General features: G+C 36.8%; 1 protein-coding gene across 1 annotated transcript in view; it reads left to right on the forward strand.

Moving 5' to 3' along the window:
- The window catches only part of ADAMTS6 (ADAM metallopeptidase with thrombospondin type 1 motif 6), a 225449-nt gene that overhangs the window by 146230 nt on the left and 60032 nt on the right, over positions 1-19187 (forward strand). Inside the window, exons 14-17 of the mRNA XM_006762487.2 lie at positions 7686-7788; positions 14561-14694; positions 16669-16795; positions 17695-17775. Of these exons, the coding sequence (XP_006762550.1) occupies positions 7686-7788; positions 14561-14694; positions 16669-16795; positions 17695-17775 (445 nt within the window). The remainder of the gene's footprint in view (positions 1-7685; positions 7789-14560; positions 14695-16668; positions 16796-17694; positions 17776-19187) is intronic.

Raw genomic sequence — 19187 nt, forward strand, 5'->3', positions numbered from 1 at the left:
ATGCCATTTAACAAAGAAAAATCAACCAAAAAAATGAGTTCGCGTGTCACCTCTGACACACGTGTCATAGGTTCGCCATCACTGGTCTGGTCTAACGTTACCCTGCATCACAATCAGAGAGCTGAGAGCACCCTGAAACTACCAACCTTCCCCCCAGGGAGAGGTGTGGTGCCAAAGTACAGAGTTGATCCATTAGTTATAACTAAGAGTTTGTAACTGTGTCCCAAGTTATAATCAGAAAACAAATTAGTACCAGCCACTTTATCCTTATAAATATTGTACATAATATACTATTATATGTGTAAAGAAATAGCAGGACCAGTGTCATTACTCTTCTTTAAGTATAAATTTTATGGTGTGCATCAAATTTTGAAAATAAGTACTAGATTATACACAAAAGAGAATTTGTTTATCTTGTTCTTAAAAGAGATGTTCAAAAAACCACCAAGTGAAAGTTTGTTTCTTAACATATTTATAGGTTTAGGGGAAAGGGTTATGTTATGGATAGATGGCATTTTAATTACAGGTAGACTCTGCAAGGTACATTAGAACTAACTTTAATTTTGAAAACTGGATGATTATCGTATCAAATATGTCAGCTAGATTCAAGTTTGGACCATGCAGGTTTATCAGGCTTTTGTTTTTCTTTAAAAGTAAATGAAAAGTGAAACTACAAAAAAAACAAACAAAAAAACCCCACAAAAAAAAACCCAGAAATTTTATGGGGGACAAGAGATAAGAAAGTCGGATCAAAACTGGGGTTGCGCCGAAGCCGGTTTGGCTCAGTGGATGGAACGTCGGCCTGCGGACTGGAGGGTCCCAGGTTCGATTCCGGTCAAGGGCATGTACCTGGGTTGCGGGCACATCCTCAGTGGGAGATGTGCAGGAGGCAGCTGATCGATGTTTCTCTCTCATCGATGTTTCTAACTCTCTATCTCTCTCCCTTCCTCTCTGTAAAAAATCAATAAAATATATTTAAAAAAAAAAAAAACTGGGGTTGCAAGCATTCACTATTTGCATTGAACTCAAAATTTAACATTGGAAACGCCCTCATGTATTACTTTAGTGAGATAATCTGGCAGTACCTGAAAGCTAGGAAATCTGGAATTTTCTTGGCAACTTGTAAGAGAGGGTGTGGAAGAAAGGCCTTTTTAAACCCACGTGGCATTTTTTTTTGCGTGTAATTTATTTATTTATTTATTTAATATATTTTATTGATTTTTTACAGAGAGGAATGGAGAGAGACAGAGAGTTAGAAACATCGATGAGAGAGAAACATCGATCAGCTGCCTCCTGCACATCTCCTACTGGGGATGTGCCCGCAACCCAGGTACATGCCGTTGACCGGAATCGAACCTGGGACCTTTCAGTCCGCAAGCCGACGCTCTATCCACTGAGCCAAACCGGTTTCGGCTGTGTGTGTAATTTAGAAAAAGATGCCTAGTCCTATGTCAGGTGCATGGCTTGCTCAACAGAGCAAGGGTTAGAATCCAGACTCCACTCATGCTTCCCCAGCGAATGGGATATTACTGGCTAAGAATATGTTGCTATCCTCGAGAGGAAGAAGATAATTAAATTTGGGGAGTGGAGAAGGTTGTTCTAGTATAATAGTGGAGAAGTAAAACTGCATTTGATGTGAAAGCGAGAAAGGAAAAAAGGGGCAGAAGGTGAGAAAGACATAAAGAATGTAGAAGAACAAAACGCCAATATTGCTTATTTTGCAATTTTCCCCAAGTCATAGGAATCCTGGTATCTTCTCCCTGCCCATCTCCTTTAGGAAGAGGAGAGGGGGAGGGAAAGGGAAAAAGAGTTTTCATTCTCAGCCTTCTTCTCGCTCTTTATTACCCTTAAGGCAAAGTACAGGATTTTCAGCATTTTCTTCATTTGCAAAATATTTTGGGTTGTATTTCTCTTAAAGGTACGGGCTTTTGGGGGTATGTTTTGCAAATGAAAATAAAGAACGCGCACATTTCTGGACTTGCCAAGGTCACCCTATTCTTCAGGACAAAACCATTGATTAGAACCCCAGTCGTAGAAATACCCCTGGAATGTTTGTCAGCAGAAGCTAAGATTTCTTTCTATTGCAACTTTTATGCCTCCAACGAATTACTCTTTTTTAGATTTAACTACCAATAAAATAGTATTAAGTCAAAAGGAGATGCTTTTAAACTATCAATAAAATTGGAAACAGAAGATGGTCTGCAGAATGTGCTAACTTATCATAGATCTCTGAGAAATGGGGATAAAAGTGATAATATTTTTAAAATTTCTTTGAAAATGCTAAGATCAAAAGTTGCTGAGACCTGCAGCTTTGCTCTCTGGATTTATGTGGGGCCCTGCTGGTCGCTTTTAAAAAGGAGAGGATGCTGATTAGTGTGAACACTAGGAGGCTGAAAACCTGTCAGGCTTCACAGAAAGAATTTGTTGCTTGTGCCCATTGTTCTCTGTTAGGATTTCTGCATAGTGTCAGCACTTCTAATCCCTAAGTAATTTAAAAAGCATTACTCCTTAAAATCTCTATTCTTTTTAAACAAAAACTAAAAAAATATATTTTGTGTAATTTTTCTTAAGAAATTAACTCTTCTTTGATCACTTCCTTTGGAACCAGCATGTACAATTCCTACTGAGCTTATTTCTAATCAACACAAATTCAGAGCATTCAGTGAAGGAAACATTGAAATCAGGAGAACAGTACACTAGCTGGATATATTCTGGAACCAGAAAGCATGAGAGCAAGTCCCCAAGTCTACTACCGTTCCCTAGACCAGTGGTTCTCAACCTTCCTAATGCCGCGACCCTTTAATACAGTTCCTCATGTTGTGGTGACCCCCAATTTCATTGTTACAAATTGAACATAATTAAAGCATAGTGATTAATCACAAAACAATACGTAATTATATTTGTGTTTTCCGATGGTCTTAGGCGACCCCTGTGAAAGGGTCGTTTGACCCCCAAAGGAGCCGCGACCCACAGGTTGAGAACCGCTTCCCTAGACCCTTCCATCCTCCATTCTCCTTGATGAACATCCCAAACACACTCTTGCCTCGGGGCCTTTGCATTTCCTGTTTCCCCGGAGCACTCTTTTCACAGATGTGTACATAAATCACTCCCTTAGTTTCTTTTAACTCTGCTCCAATGCCACCTTATCCGAGAGAATTTCTCTGACTATACTATTTAAAACTTCCCTCCACCTCACTATCAATTTCCTTAACCTGCTTTGTTTTTCTTCTTTCTCACTCCATTACAATGAGCTCCATGAAAGCAGGGACCTAATCTGTTTTGTTTATTGCCTCATATCCAGAGCCTAGATCATGTGTGACACATAGTAAGCATTTTATATACATTTGCTGAACAAAACAAAGGCCAGTTCTTGGTGCTTGTTTTAAGAGGGCTAATGATGAGTTATGATGTGCCCTTAGGAAATCCATTAAGGTCTAGATACCTTTCAGTTAGGGGTTAGATTTGCTCAGTGTGGATCCAGAAGAAAAGAGCAAGACAGATTTTGGCTGAATATAAGGAAGAACCTGATAAGAATTGTAGCTGTCTGAAAAGTACTTGATATTTCTGTAGATGCTTATTCAGATTGTGTGACCACTTTGGGGATAATTATAGAGGACATTTAAGCAGTGTGTACAAATTAGATTATATTACTTCTAAAATCCTTAAAAATGTATGATTTGGCATTGACTCAAAAATTAATAATCAAGTTTGGTTCTTCTGCAAAACGTTGCCAGACAGATTGTATCTATTCTGTTAGCACCTAAAGCAGGGGTTGGCAAAATCTATTTCCTTGGCCAAATTTGGCCCCTCACCTCTTTTTGTAAATAAACTTTATTGGAACACAGCCATGGCCATTTACATATATGTTTATGGCTTCTTTCACATTATAATGGCCCAGTTGAATAGTGACAACCAATACTGTATGGAACACAAAAATCAAAGTATTCACTATGTTGCTCTTTGCAGAGAAAATTGCCAACCTCTATACCCTTAACCAATAAACTATGGAAATATACCTGTATTCAACCTACTCATTTCCTCCTCTTCCTTCTTCATCATTATTGATTGTTGTATGTGTCAGTAAAGATCCAACCATAATAATAGAGGTCATTCTGAATATTTAAATAGAGGGAATTTAATGCACATACTTGGTTACTTGGCAATTGAAGAGGCTTGCAGCCCATAGATCAGGGTCAGCAGCAAGATGCCACCACTCCTACCAGAAAGATCCAGGAAGGAGGTAGTTTTATCAGAGTCCAGAAGCTGGAAGCATAGCATGGGGTGGAGGTGTGGGGCTTTTGTTTCCTGAAGTGAGGGCCGCAGAATGATTCTGTGCCTGCGTAAGGCGCTTTCTGAGGTGGAGAGGAAATGAGAGAAGTGCCCTGGCTTCTCCCACGCGTGCCTTTCATTGCCTGCACCTAACCAGAAGTCAGCTGGCACAGAAGCCTGGGATGTGGAGCTTGCAGAGTGTGTTCCCCTGATATAGAGAGCAGAGCAGGAACGATGAGGGATGGTCGATGGATGCCTGACCCCAAACCAGCACTGCTGCCAGTAGTTATTCAGAGCTACCATGTGCCAAGTACAGAGCTAGACATTTTACATGCATCTTCAACTAGGAGATAAATACTAGTTTATAGATGAGGGTTGGAAAATGAATTACATTGCTCAAGGCCATGAATTAAACAAATGACAAAGTTAGAATTGAATCCAGGCTAGTCTTACTCCAAAGTCCTTATTTTATAAGAATTGGCCCTCTTATTCTATAAATGAGGGAAAAAAAGTAGCTTGGAGAAGATAAGAAACTTACAGCTGGAAATGACAAGACTAGGTCCATAGTCCAAGTTACTCCTGTTAGGTCTTTGTGTATCTTAACAGCTAAAGCCTCACACTGTTACTGTAGCATTTAGACAGTGTCCAGAGGAGGTGCCACTCAGATGAGGGAGGTGTCCTTGCATCCTGAAGCTATTACTAAGCAAACCTTTCTGTACTCAGTGCTCTGTTGTAAAATGGGATTATGAAGGACAACCACCTCATAAGAATGTAGACAGAGATTCAATAGATAATAGATCTTGAGACCTCTGAACAGTGTGCCCCAGAGTAGGTGCTTACTAAATGCTAAGTCTCTGTTGTCATTGTTAATATTTTCATTATGCTGACACTTGGAGTGATTATTCCAGGAAAAGAGTGGATCAAAAATTTTACAAAATATTATCCAAGTGCTTCATGAAACAGCAATATCCTCCTATTGGACCTTGTCTCTTCTAGCTAGGAGTGACATTACAAGATAATTAGGAATAGGATTTTTGTTCTTAAGTGAATGGCCTTCACAATACCTTAGTTTGTTGATTTGAGGCTTTTTTATGTACCAGTGCTTTTCTATGAAATGTTATCTGCTCTCGTGCTTCCATACAGTTTGTTTCATCTAGGATGGCCTTTTTCCAACTAATTCCCAACGTATGACCTTTCCCTTCCTGTCCCCATGGCTTTACTTGGCTTTATTCTTAATAACCCCCCCCCCCACCTCTACCCCAAAAGTCCTTTTGCTTAACCAGCTCAATTCCTACAATATCTTATAATGTTACAAAGATTAAGTTTTCATAATACTTTTATTATAATTATAATACACTCAAGGTTTGCTTCCAGAGGAAAAGTTTCCCTGTGATCAGTCACATGACACATTGATCGTTTGCCTTCATACAGCACCTGCATCATGCCTATAAGTACTGCCTGCAACAGTGCTGTGGTTTGTCTATTTGTATCTTGTTTCTCCAACTAGTTTGAAAGCTGTGAGAACTTTTAGGTAGTTGGTGCTTTACAAATACTTAAGTTTTATGTGAAAAATTGTACCTATAGTTAAAATTATTTGTATTTTTAAAAATTGATAATATTTGCTTAAAAGCTAGCCTTGCTGCATGGCAAGGCCACTGACAACTCCAGTCCTTGTGTGAGGTTCCCTGGAAATGGCTAGGAAAGGAAAGCGGTAGCACACGATGCAGCAAGACACCAGAAGCTTATTTGTCCAGTGTGATGCACTATGTAGCCTACGGTTCATACTTAGTTTGCATTTTTTTGAAAAGACAGGTAAAAATGGTAATTTGGCAAGCAGAATCATTAGGTTTGGCATTGCAGTGTCATATTTTATTTATTTATTTATTTTTTTAAAAATATATTTTATTGATTTTCCACAGAGAGGAAGGGAGGGAGACAGAGAGTCAGAAACATCGATGAGAGAGAGACATCGATCCGCTGCCTCCTGCACATCTCCCACTGGGGATGTGCCCGCAACCCAGGCACATGCCCTTGACCGGAATCAAACCCGGGACCCTTCAGTCCGCAGGCCGACACTCCATCCACTGAGCCAAACCGGTTTCGGCTGCAGTGTCATATTTTAATGTGCAGAAAAATATTTTAAATTCTGGGCCCATAACAGAATGGAGACCTGCTCTCACTATTTCCAGAATCTGAGGCTTTGGACTTGATATGCTAGTAATTTGAACCATAGTATATAGAAAGTAATGGTGACCATGCAAATATTTGCACATTGTGGTCTATTATTTTTGCACATGCTTCTAGGGACTGACATCAGAAAACTATATAAAATACAGTAAATGTAGAGACCCCATGGAAGGTGGTAAAAAGCCTGAAAATGATATCTGAGAGTGTCTGTAACATACTCATTATTTATTCACAATTAATAATTTTGTCTAATGACTTGCTCCATTCTTCCATATTTAAAGTGAGTGTTTCTCGATCAGTAGCTTCAAGTTTTAGGTGCAACAGCTGCAGAACTCTAAAAGATACATCAAATTAGGTCATATTGTTCAAACACTGTGAGATGTTATACTTTAATTCTTTTTGAACTTAAGTATTGAATTTAGGATGGCCCTGTGGTATTCGGCATCTGGACCTAGCTAGATTGGCAAGATTTTCCTCTGTAAAAAAATCCAGGTAGAAGAAGCATTCCAAATTTTAAAAACAAATAATTCTCTCTTCACCTTCCCAACATCCTTCTCTGTCTCCCATTCAACACATGTACATGTTTTGAACCAAATTAGTATTTTATTTTCTGTGATGTTAAAGTTAAAATGTAAATCCTAATAAGTCCACATTCCTTGAATTGGAAGGTGTTTAAACTTGAGGCCTAGCATTTTGCCCATTTCATCCCATGTCTTAAAATATGGTTTTTGTCAGAGCTAGACAGTAAACAGCTATAGTAGTCGGGATCCAAACCACAGTTAATAGTGCTGAATGTCATGTTACAAACCTGCCTCTTGATTCCTTAAAATAAAGAGCTGGGAGTAGCTGTGGCAACTGGATCTCAAACACTGCTACCAAAAAAGATTTTGTGTTTTGATTTCTTCTCCTGGTTTTTATTTGTGCTTATAAGGAGATACCTGATGGATCGATTGCAAAGTGGACTATGACATGCATCTGAGTGTAAAGTTATATGGAAACTGTCTAACACTTCACTTTGTTTAAATGACTTCAGTTATTTCTTCTGTGGCTAAGATTACAATTCAGACACTTCAGTCTGAATACTGGTTGTAAAAGAGTAGAGCATGTTCCAGAGAGTAAGGCAGTGAGCTAATGTGATGGAGTTCAGGCAATTTTAATTTTAGGGACGCTGTCCCTTGGTTTCGGAATTTTTCAACAATCGTACCATTTATGATTTTATTTTATTTTAGCCATGTCCTTTGGGGGCCCGAGATTTTCGAGAGAAACAGTGTGCAGACTTTGACAATATGCCTTTCCGTGGAAATTATTATAACTGGAAACCCTTTACTGGAGGTAATGTATAACCTGGCAGAGCATTCATCATGCTTGAGAGCTTTGCAAACATGAAAGAGTATATAAATAATACAGACACACACATTTCTACACATACTAGTAAAAATTAGTGTTTGTAAATCAAAGCAGGAACATACTTATAATACTATAAAGGTCTCATGTTTTAGTTTCCCTGTAATGAATTTTATGTTAGTACAAATGATCAGAAATCATTTTTTTGAGTTCTTGACTTCTTGAGGTATGTGGACATTACATTATAATCATTTATAATTGCGAAGTATTTAGAGATATCACCCTAAAAACAAATTATAACAATATAAATCAACTTAAAGAGGCCAGGAAAATGTGTTCTTTCTTGAAAAAAGGCTAAGGATCTTACCATAGATTTTTAAAATTCTTTTTTAGTGTTGGGAAACATTTTTGCTCTTTAATTTGGGCATGTATCAAACACCAGTTGTTCAGTAAGCACAAAAAGTTTGCTTACACTCCCAAAATACAAACTAAGTTTTGTTAAAATTTTCTCTTGGAAAGATTGAATGCACATTCAAAATTTTTGCTTGTTTTAACATTTTTGAAAAAATTTCAACATAGAACAATATTGAAATAATTTTACAGTGATGTTTTTATCCACCACCAAGATTCTACCATTAACATTTCAGTATATATTTTTCATTACATGTCTAGTCATCTATCCATTCATCAATCTACGCTTTTTTTTGATGTATTTCAAAGTAAATTATAGTCACTAATATACTTTCCTGTAAGTAATTAAGCATGCATACATCAACAGTTCAGTACTGTTTACTTTTTTCTTTTGAGGTTAGATTATGTACAATGAAATGCACAAATCTTAACTGTACTTTCCCTGAGTTTTAACAAATGCATGCACCTGTAAAACTCTACTGAGATATAGAACATTACTATTACCTCCATAGTCCTTCCCACTCCATAGATGCCTCTACCTGTTTGTTCTAAGAGGCAACTACTGTTATGATTTTTTTTTTTTACCATAGATTAGTTTGCCTATTCCAGAACATCATATAAATGAAATTATGTTATATTTACTCTTTTGTGCAAGGCTTCTTTAAGCCCAATGTTTTTGAAATCCATCTGCATTATTGCATGTACAAGCAGCTCATTCGTTTTTATTGCTAAGCAGTATTATAATCAGTTTGCTTTTCCATTCTGTGACTGATGGATACCTGGGGTGTTTCTAGTTACAGTTGTTATGAATCAACTGCTGTGATTATTTGCATACTCATCTTTTTGTGGGCATATGTTTTCATTTCTCTTGGGTAAATACTTAGGAGTAGAATTGTTGAATAATAGGGTAGGTATGAGTTTAATTAAAAAAAAACCTGCCAGATATTTTTCCAAAGTTATTGTACCATATCACAACTCCCACCAACAATGTGTAAGTTCTGTTTGTTCCATTTCCTTGCCAACATTTGGTGTTTTCAGTCTTCTCCTGGTGGGTGTATAATGATGTTTTACTGTAGCTTTAATTTGCATTTCTTTTAAAAAAAATCTATTTTTATTGATTTCAGAGAGGAAGGGGGAGAGAGAGAGAGATAGAAACATCAATGATAAGAGAGAATTATTGATCGGCTGCCTCCTGCATACCCCCTACTAGGGATTGAGCCCGCAATCTGGGCATGTGCCCTTGGCCGGAATTGAACTCAGGAACCTTCAGTCCGCAGGCTGATGCTCTATCCACTGAACCAAACCCGCTAGGGCTTTAATTTGCATTTCTGATTATTGATTATGTTGAGCACATTTTCATGTGCTTATTGACCATTTATGTATCGTCTTTTGTTAATTGTTCACATTCTTTGCCTATTTTCCAATTGGTATTTTATCTTTTCACTAGAGGCTTGATGCACAAAATTCGTGCAAGGGGCTCGGCCCTCACAGCCCTGTGTTCATTCGGAAGGACATCCGGAAGGTCATTTGGCTATCCAGTCTAATTAGCATATTACACTTTTGTTATTATAGATTCTCTAGTGGTAGTCATTTATCAGATAAGTTTTCGAATATTTTCTCACAGTCTGTGGCTCTCCTGTTACTTTTTAAATGGTATTTTAGATGAGTATAGGATTTTAATTTTGATGAATCCTAATTTTTCAATTTTTTTCTTTTATGGTTATTGTGTTCTGTGTCCTGTTTTAGAAATCTTTGTCTACTTCAACTCTAGATGGTATTTTTTAATCTTTCCTTCTAAGAGCCAGGTTTTTTATCTTTAAATTTAGTTGTACAATCTAAAACAATTTAGGAATATGGTGTGTATTTGTAGTATATTTATGTACTCTATTTTGTTTCATCAATCTATTTGTCAAGTCCATATTAGTACCACACTGACTTAATTATTGTAATTGTATAATCTTGGACACAGGTAGCTTAAGTTCCTCAAACTTTGATCTTTTTTAAAAGAGTTATTTGGATATTCTAAATGCTTTGCATTTCCATATAAGTGACAAAATTTGTTGTTAATTTCTACAGAAAAACATGCTAGGCTTATGCTTGTTATCATGTTGAATCTGTAGATCAACACAGGGAGAAATGACAAATTCAAATATTGAATTTTCCAATTTATGAACATAGTATATATCTCTATGTATTTGTGTCTTTTTTAATGTCTCTAGCTATATTTTGTAGTTTTAGGTATAAGGTCTTGCACATCTTTTGCTAAACCTATTTCTGAGTAATTTATGTGTTTTGACACTATGGTAAATGAAAGTTTTAAAAATTTCATTTTTAATTATTAACTCTAGTGTATAAAAATAAAATTAATTTTTATATATTTTGCGTTCTGTTATTTAGGATTTTCTTGTTAAATAGTCATGTTATTTGGAATAGAGATGGTCTATTTCAATCTTTTTGCCTTTTATTTCATTTTGTCTTAATGCACTGGCTTGGCCCTTCAATACAGTTTGTGCATGTGGAGATTATATGTGATTTTCTTCCTTACTCTCTTAATATGATAAATTACTTGACAGATTTTATAATGTCAAACCAACCTTTTATTCCCAGGATAAACCCTATGTGGTAATGATTTACTATTTTTTATATGTTATTAAATTTAATAGCTAATATTTTATTAAGTATATTTGTGTCTATGTTCATAAGGGAAACTGATTTCTAAATTTTATTTTTGTTATGTCTTTGACAAGTTTTGGTATCAGAGTTACTCTGGCTTCCTGAAATAGAATTCTTATTTATTTTGAAAGAATTTGTAACATTGGTATTATTTTTTCCTTGGAAAAATAGTAAAAGCATGTATGTTTGGTATTTTCTTTGTACAAAAAAATTATTACAAATTCAGCTCCTTTAACAGTTAAAAGAATTATTCAGACTTTTAAATTCTTATGTGAGTTTTCAAATTTGTGTCTTTGATAAGTTTATTGATAAGTTACACCCATGTTGTCCAATTCATTGATAGAAACTTGATCATAACATTCTGTTATTATTCTGTTTAATATCTGTAGGCTCTGGCGTGATGTATGCTCTTTGATTTCTGATATTTATAATATGTATTTCTCTCTTTTACCTGATCAGTCTTACTTGAGACTTATCAATTTTAATTATCTTTTCAGAGAATCGACTTGGCTGTAGCACTTTTCTCTATTACTGTCTTTTTTCTTTTAATTATGGGTTTATTTTGCTCTATTGCATTCCCCAAAGTTGATGTGTTTTTATTTCCTTCATTTCAAAATATTATTCTATTTACATTGTGATTTCTTGTTTACCCATGGGTTATTTAGGTTATTTATAACTGTCATTTTTATTTCTTTTTGTATCCTGCTACTTTATTGAATTCATTGATCAGTTCTAGAGTTTTTTTGGTGGAATTTCCAAATATTTTATATATTCTAGAATTTTTGTTATTAATTTATAGTTTAATTCTAATATGCTTAGAGAATACTCTGCATGATTTAAATTCTTAAAATTAATTGAAATTTGTTTTATGATACAGCTTATTCTCCACGTTGGTGAATATTCTATTTATACTTGAAAAGGATGTGTTTTCTGCAGTTGTTGGATATAGTAGTGTTCTATGGATATCCATGAGGTCAAGTTGGCTAGTGTTATGCAAATATTTTTAATTTTTCTGGATGCTTTTTTTTTCCTGCTCTTGCTCTTCTATAAATTACTGAGAGAAATGTGTTAAAATCTTGAGCTATTATATGACTTTACTTTCTTTTTATAACTTTTTGTTTCATGTATTTTGAATCACTTTTATTAAGTTCATATACATTTGATATTGTTTTATCTTATTGTAAGAGGATTTAATAATTAGCATGTAGGTAATTGAGTGGAATGAATTAACACTAAATTCATAATAAGCTTTAAATGAAGGTAATTGGTAATGTGACCTTCCATTTAGAGAATCATCCTAAATCCCTTCTTGAAATAATAGCAGTACCTCTTCTGAAAACTCATTGTAACAGAGAAAGCTAAATACATCTTGAGCAGTGAAAAAGGAGGAAATTTATTTCTTTGAATACAAACATAGTAATTACATGTCTTGCCTATCAAATACTATGTTACATAATTAATATAGTAGTAAAATTGAGTAAATGAAAGGCTAGAGTACTTTTTAAAAAGCCCATTACATAAAAAGCTCCATTAACTTTCAAAACATTACAATAATAAATGGGGAAAGAACAATATTGGGTAGTAATGAAAACAATCCCAGTAATATTCATGGAAATTTAGAGCATTTTTATTCATGAGAATCTTATAAAAATAGATTATAAATACCTTGATTATCAGTTCAGAAAGAAATTATTTTATTGATTACTTATTATTTCTGTGCTCAGGACAGCAAAATATATCATTACCCTAAGCTTAGTAATAACCGTATATGTCCTATAGGAGTTTTATAGCCTACAGATAAAGAAAATGGGAGAAAACATGAACTTGGGCCAGTGGTTGTAAACTGGTGGTTCAAGAACAGTTTTTACTTACATATGTGTTTTAACCTTCACAGTATTTTTGAAAATGTTGAATGAGTTGCCAAGAACAGGTTATATTTTAAAAATCTAGGTTTTCATCTTCTCTTGAAAAAATAGGGTGTGTGAATGTATTGAGCCTTCTTGCACAACAACTATCCAATATAATAAAACCCTAATATGCCCTAACCGGTTTGGCTCAGTGGATAGAGCGACAGCCTGCGGACTCAAGGATCCCAGGTTTGATTCTGGTCAAGGGCATGTACCTTGGTTGCAGGCACATTCCCAGTAGGGTGTGCAGGAGGCACCTGATCGATGTTTCTCTCTCATCGATGTTTCTAACTCTCTATCCCTCTCCCTTCCTCTCTGTAAAAAATCAATAAAATATATTTAAAAAAACAAAAAACAAAAAAACCCCTAATATGCAAATAGACCAAATGGCAGAATGACCGGTCACTATGACAGGCACTGATCACCAGGGGGCAGATGCTTAATGCAGGAGCGTCCACAGGGGGAGTGCCGCTGAGCTAGAAGCTGGGCTCATGGCTGGTGGTGCAGTGGTGGTGGCAGTAGCCTCTCCCGCCTCTGCTGCAGGTGGGCAGTAAGGAGTGAGGGGTCCCCAGACTGCCAGAGGGTACGAGCTGGGCTGAGGGACACTCGCCCCCCTAATGCACGAAATTTTGTGCACCGGGCCTCTAGTCAACTATAACAGTGATCTCCTTTTAATGGAATGTTCTGTCTCTCACTTATCATTGTCTTCACCACCCAGTTGGCTTCTCTCTTTTACTCCACATACCTTCACTCTGCAGCAACCTGTGTCTACCTTAGGCATGTCATTTCAATCTTTCTGCCTTATATTCTTTATAAGAAGTAGTCAGCTTTATTTCAAAGAGAAATTTTAGCAAAATAATTAGAATAAGACCAAAGTGTTTTTAACTTCATAAAAGGAAGATTGAACAGGAAGTATTCTTCTTACGTCATATTTTTAATCAATAGTTGCATATTTATAAGTCACTTTTTTCATGTGCTGTTTTGAATGAAATATATCCATATTTATTGCTACTTTTCAATATATTATGAGGTTATGACATGTACTTTGCTTGTTTTAAATGGCTATTATTCATACCTATCTTTTATGTCAACCTTAAAAAATACAAATTTCAATGGCAAAATGAAAATGCTCAAGTTATTATATATGTTCACAAAATAATATTAGATATTATTTTAACTATTCAATTTTAAAACTATAATTAATTTTATCTTTGATTTGCTAGTCTGATAACAATTTATCTCCACATTAAAGCCATAGTCACGGAATATGATATGTTTAAAAACAGGTACAAATAGTTTTATTTTACAACTACCATGTCCCTGCTAACATAGGAGAGTTTTTGTATCGGCTTCCATAACAAGTTACATATGTTGTAGAAATTCTGATTTGTCATATAAGGTAATAGTTTCAAGCCTCCTTAAGCTTTATTTCCTCGGTTCATTTTTTAAAAACAGTTTTTATTTCATTCATTTGCTTCAATATTCAGGTACCTCCACTGTGATCCCTTTTGACCGTAAAGATATTGTAAACATATATTGGAAACACTTAAAATTTTTAAACTTGAAAACTACTTAGCAGGACCTTCATTGAGTTGAACAAGGAATGAAAATAAACATGAAATTTTAGCAAGAGGAAAGAAACCTACACATCCAGGGATATAGTCAGGGAATGATGTCTATATGAATTGTACATTTGCTATGGGGAATATTGAATCACTGTCTCATAGGAGAAGCAATCCATTTATTTCTTTTGTACTGCATTTGTCCAGGTGGAATGAAACCTTGTGCATTAAACTGCTTGGCTGATGGCTACAACTTCTACACTGAACGTGCCCCCGCAGTGATTGATGGGACTCGGTGCAATATGGATTCACTGGATATCTGTATCAACGGAGAATGCAAGGTTGCTTAAATGATCACTAGAGGCCTGGTGCACAAAATTCATGCGGGGGAGGGGGTGGGGTCCCTCAGCTCAACCTGCACCCTCTCCAATCCGGGACCCCTTGGGGGATGTCCGACTGCCTCTCTCAATCAGGGACCGCTGGCTCCTAACTGCTCTCCTGCCTGCCTGCCTGATCACCCCTGGCCCCTCTGCCTGCCTGCCTGATCACCCCTAACTACTCCCCTACCAGCTTGATCGCCCCTAACTGCTCCCCTGCTGGCCTGATTGCCCCTAACTGCCTCTGCCTCACCCCGCAGCACCTGGGACCCAGGATTCCCTCCTCCAGCTGGTCACAGACACCTGGGACTGGGCTTCCCACCCTCTGGCCAGCTGCAGGCACCTAGGACCTGGGTCAGCTTTGCTTGGGCTGGCTGCAGCCGCAGGGGACCGTGAGCAGGTGACTTCGCCCTGGCCAGAGCCGCAGGTGCCCAAGACCATGGGGCTGGTGGCTTGTCCCTCTCCAGGGTCACAGGCACTGGCACCTGGGACCACAGTGTGGGTGGCTTGTCCCTCTCCTGGTCCTCAGGCACAGGCACTGACACCCAGGACCGCAGGCCGGGTGGCTTGTCCCTCTTCTGGCCTGCAGGCACAGGCACTGGCACCCAGGACTGCGGGCCGGGTGGCTTGTCCCTCTCTCAGGCCACAGGCGCAGGCACAGCTGCTGGCTCCTGGGACCGCAGGGACCATGGTGCATGCGGATTGTCCCTCTCCTAGGCCGCAGCCCCAGCTGCTGGCGTCCAGGATCATGGGACGGGTGGCTTGTCCCTCTCCCGGGCCCCAGCCCCAGCTGTTGGCACCCGGGACTGCAGGGCGTGTGGCTTGTCCCTCTCCCAGGCCACAGCCTGGCTGGTCCCCATTCCTCTCTCGCGAGCTCATTTGTGCCTGGCTGGTCCTCATTCCTCTATCCCCAGTGTTGAGTGTCTGAGGTGTATGGCATGACCGCGTAAGGATGTGATGACCATTTGCATGTTAGCTCCTTATTATATAGGGTTTTATTTCTTGTTTTTGTTTTATTTTAAAGAGTAGTGCAAAGCTAAGTCCCAGAAAGAAAGAAGATATAAAAACATTGTCTATTTTACTTAGTCTCATAATTTCTTACAAAAGTTTCTGTCCTTCTGGCTACTAGCCTCCAAATGTATCTGATAGCCCAGTGTGTGTGTGTGTGTGTGTGTGTGTGTGTGTGTGTGTGTATTTACTTGAAGAAAAGGTTATTTCTGTGACAATATTAAAATTCTTTTTAGATAATAAAAACCCAGGTACAGGTTACTAGTATATTCAGAGATTACATGCCTGATATCAATGGCTAAATGTCAAATATACAAATTTAAGTTCCAAAATTTGGACCAAAAATATATAAGAATCCACATCTCTGTGGTTCAGTGAAAGACAGAATGGTAGAGTTTATGGCAATTTTATTCAGCCAGTGGGTACAGGTATTCATTTTTAAAGATTTACCCACTCATGATTTCCACAACCAATCCTTGACTCTAACAATTGGATAATCCAAAAGGGCTAGTGATTGAGAAAGGACAAAATGTCATGCCCAGTCAAGACTCTTGCTGTTATAACCTTGTATAGGACTAAATGCCATTTTTCTCAGTTCTTGAATGTATTGGTTTGGGGTATAAGTAAGAGTCCATTGCTAACAAATTATAATATTTTAAGAATTGAAGCATGGTATCTATAAATAATTAAATCTAGGTTGGAAATACAGACATCCATTCCTGGGGAATCAGAATTTTTTTTCTTTAAACTTATGTGTTGAGAAATGTTAGCTAGAACTTATTGGAGAGTGAAGGTAAAAGTGGAGAGAGGAAAATATTTCTTGTTTTTATTTCCTTTACTGGAAAAACAAGTAAATAAATACGCTATATTTATTTGCTTAGTAAGAATTCCTTTTTTTTTCACACACTGAATATTCTTCTCTGTTTGCAGCATGTAGGTTGTGATAATATTTTGGAATCCAGTGTTAGGGAAGATAAATGCCGAGTCTGTGGAGGGGATGGGAGCACATGCGATGCCGTTGAAGGGTTCTTCAATGAGACGTCACCCAGAGGAGGAGGTGAGTGTGTAGAGAGAACTCTTCCTCACGCCTCTGTGTGCTTGGAATAGGCAACACATTTGATCACCACCACCACCCCTTATTTTAAAATTTCATTATTTAGGCAGACATTGCTCCCCACCCCCCAAATTACTTTCAGTCTTTTAAAGTATTAAATATGGCTTCACATAAGATATTTATTTTATTTTTTTATTGTCTAAAGTTTTACATATGTCTTCTTTAACCGCAGTTGACTCCCTCCCCATTGCTGTTGTTTAATACCCGACTCGGTGGTATCTTCCATGTGTAGATGTACCACAGGTTTTTAATCCACTCTTCTGCTGATGGGCACTTAGGCTGTTTCCAAATCTTAGCTATTGTAAATTGTGCTGCTATGAACATAGAGGTGCATATATCCTTTCTGATTGGTGTTGCTGGTTTCTTGGGATATAGTCCTAGAAGTGGGATTACTGGGTCAAATGGGAGTTCCATTTTTAACTTTTTAGGAAACTCCATACTGTCTTCCACAGTGGCTGAACCAGTCTGCATGCCCTCCAACATTACAGGAGAGTTCCTATGTAAGATATTTTAAGTAAATATTATTTCCTTTCTACTTGACTTCATTTTGCCATGTTTCTTTAAGATATGAATTTCCACAGTAGATTGATGTGTGGGCTACGGTTGAGAAAATAAAATGAACCAATATTGTACATGTTGAAGGTATTTTAGAGGAAAAGAAAAATACTCTAGAGGTATTCATTAACCCAAAGGGGAATTTGCCCATATTTCATAATTTGTATAGTGAAAAGCCGAAGAAAGCATGGTAGAATAAGGAAAATCATTACTGAATGGTTATTAAACACTCATTTTCTGGCTGAGGCTACAGAATCTACTTACACTGGCTGTCTTCTGTGGTCCAGGCTACCTGACAGTTGTGCAGATACCAAGAGGTTCTGTTAATATTGAAGTCAGAGAAGTTGCCGTGTCACCTGCCTATATTGGTGAGTAGCATATTTTGGTAGATTTCAAAAATTAAGGAGAAGGGATAGCACAATATCATGAAGGAAAAGACATACTGCTTTGCCAAATAGAGACAGACTGAGAGAGCAGGCAGACAGCTATGGAGTTTGGGGCAGGGGTGTGTGCGGAGGGATTGAGAAGAAAAAGTAGAGAACTCATGGACATGGACAACACTGTGGTGATTGAGGGTGAGGGTAGGGGGTGAATGGAGGTGAAGAGGGCATAAAGGGATAAATAGTGATGGAAAAAGAAAAAACGGACATACTGCTTTGAGATGGAATACTTTCATGCTAAAATGAAATTACAAGTCTTATAGGACCACATGTAAGAACTAAACACAAAAATTAGTAGTTTATAGCTTACTCTTCACTGAGTTGCCTATTTGATTTTTAAAATCAATGTTATTGGGGAATAATTTATATATAATGAAGTATATCCATTATAAGTATACAGTTGAAAGAGTACTGACATTATTTATATGTATATATAACACAGCCACAATGTAGATCATTTCTGACTCTAAAACATCCTCTTCTTTGCTTTTGCAGTTAAATGCCCCTAGCCTTAGCCTCAGGCAAACATTGATCTTTTATCTGACATGTATTTCATTATATTCCTGGAATTTAACATAATGGGATAATACAGTATATACTTATGTATAGCTTTTTTAACTCAGCATAATGTTTTTGAGATTCATCTATATTGTTGAGTGTATCTGAAGTTCACTCTTTTTTATTACTAAATAATATCCTAATGTATGGATATATCATAATATTTTTATCCACTCACTTAAGAATATTTGGGTCATTTTTAGTCTTTGACCATTATGAATAAAGTTTCTTTGAACATTTATAGACAAGCTTTGTGTGGACATATATTTTCATTTCTCATAGATAAAAGCCTAGGAGTGAAATGGTAAGGTTATATGATAAGTACATGTTTAACTTTATAAGAAATTACTAAACTGTTTTCTAACATGGTTGTATTATTTATATTCCCACCAATAATGTAGACGAGTTCCAAATGCTCCCTTCCTTTTCAAAATTATTTTGCCTATTTAAAATTTTTTATTAAATTATGAGTCCTTTATGTATTCTATACAAGTCTTTGTTCAAATACATGTTTTATGAATACTTTCTCCCAGTCACTGGCTTATCTATTTTCTATCCTTAAATGGTGTCTTTTAATTTGCATGAAATCTAATTTGTTAAATTTTTTTATTGTTTGGGCTTTCATGTCTTACCTTAGAAATTGTGCCTACCTTAAGGTTGCAAATATTATCTTCAATGTTTCCTTAAGAAATTATAGTTTTAGCTTTTACATTTAGGTAGATGGTCCATTTTGAGTTTTTATATAAGGTATAAAGTAAGGGTTGAGGTTCAATTTTTTTATA

Source organism: Myotis davidii, unplaced genomic scaffold, assembly GCF_000327345.1.
Source record: "Myotis davidii unplaced genomic scaffold, ASM32734v1 scaffold135, whole genome shotgun sequence".
In the NCBI taxonomy this organism is placed as follows: Eukaryota; Metazoa; Chordata; class Mammalia; order Chiroptera; family Vespertilionidae; genus Myotis; species Myotis davidii.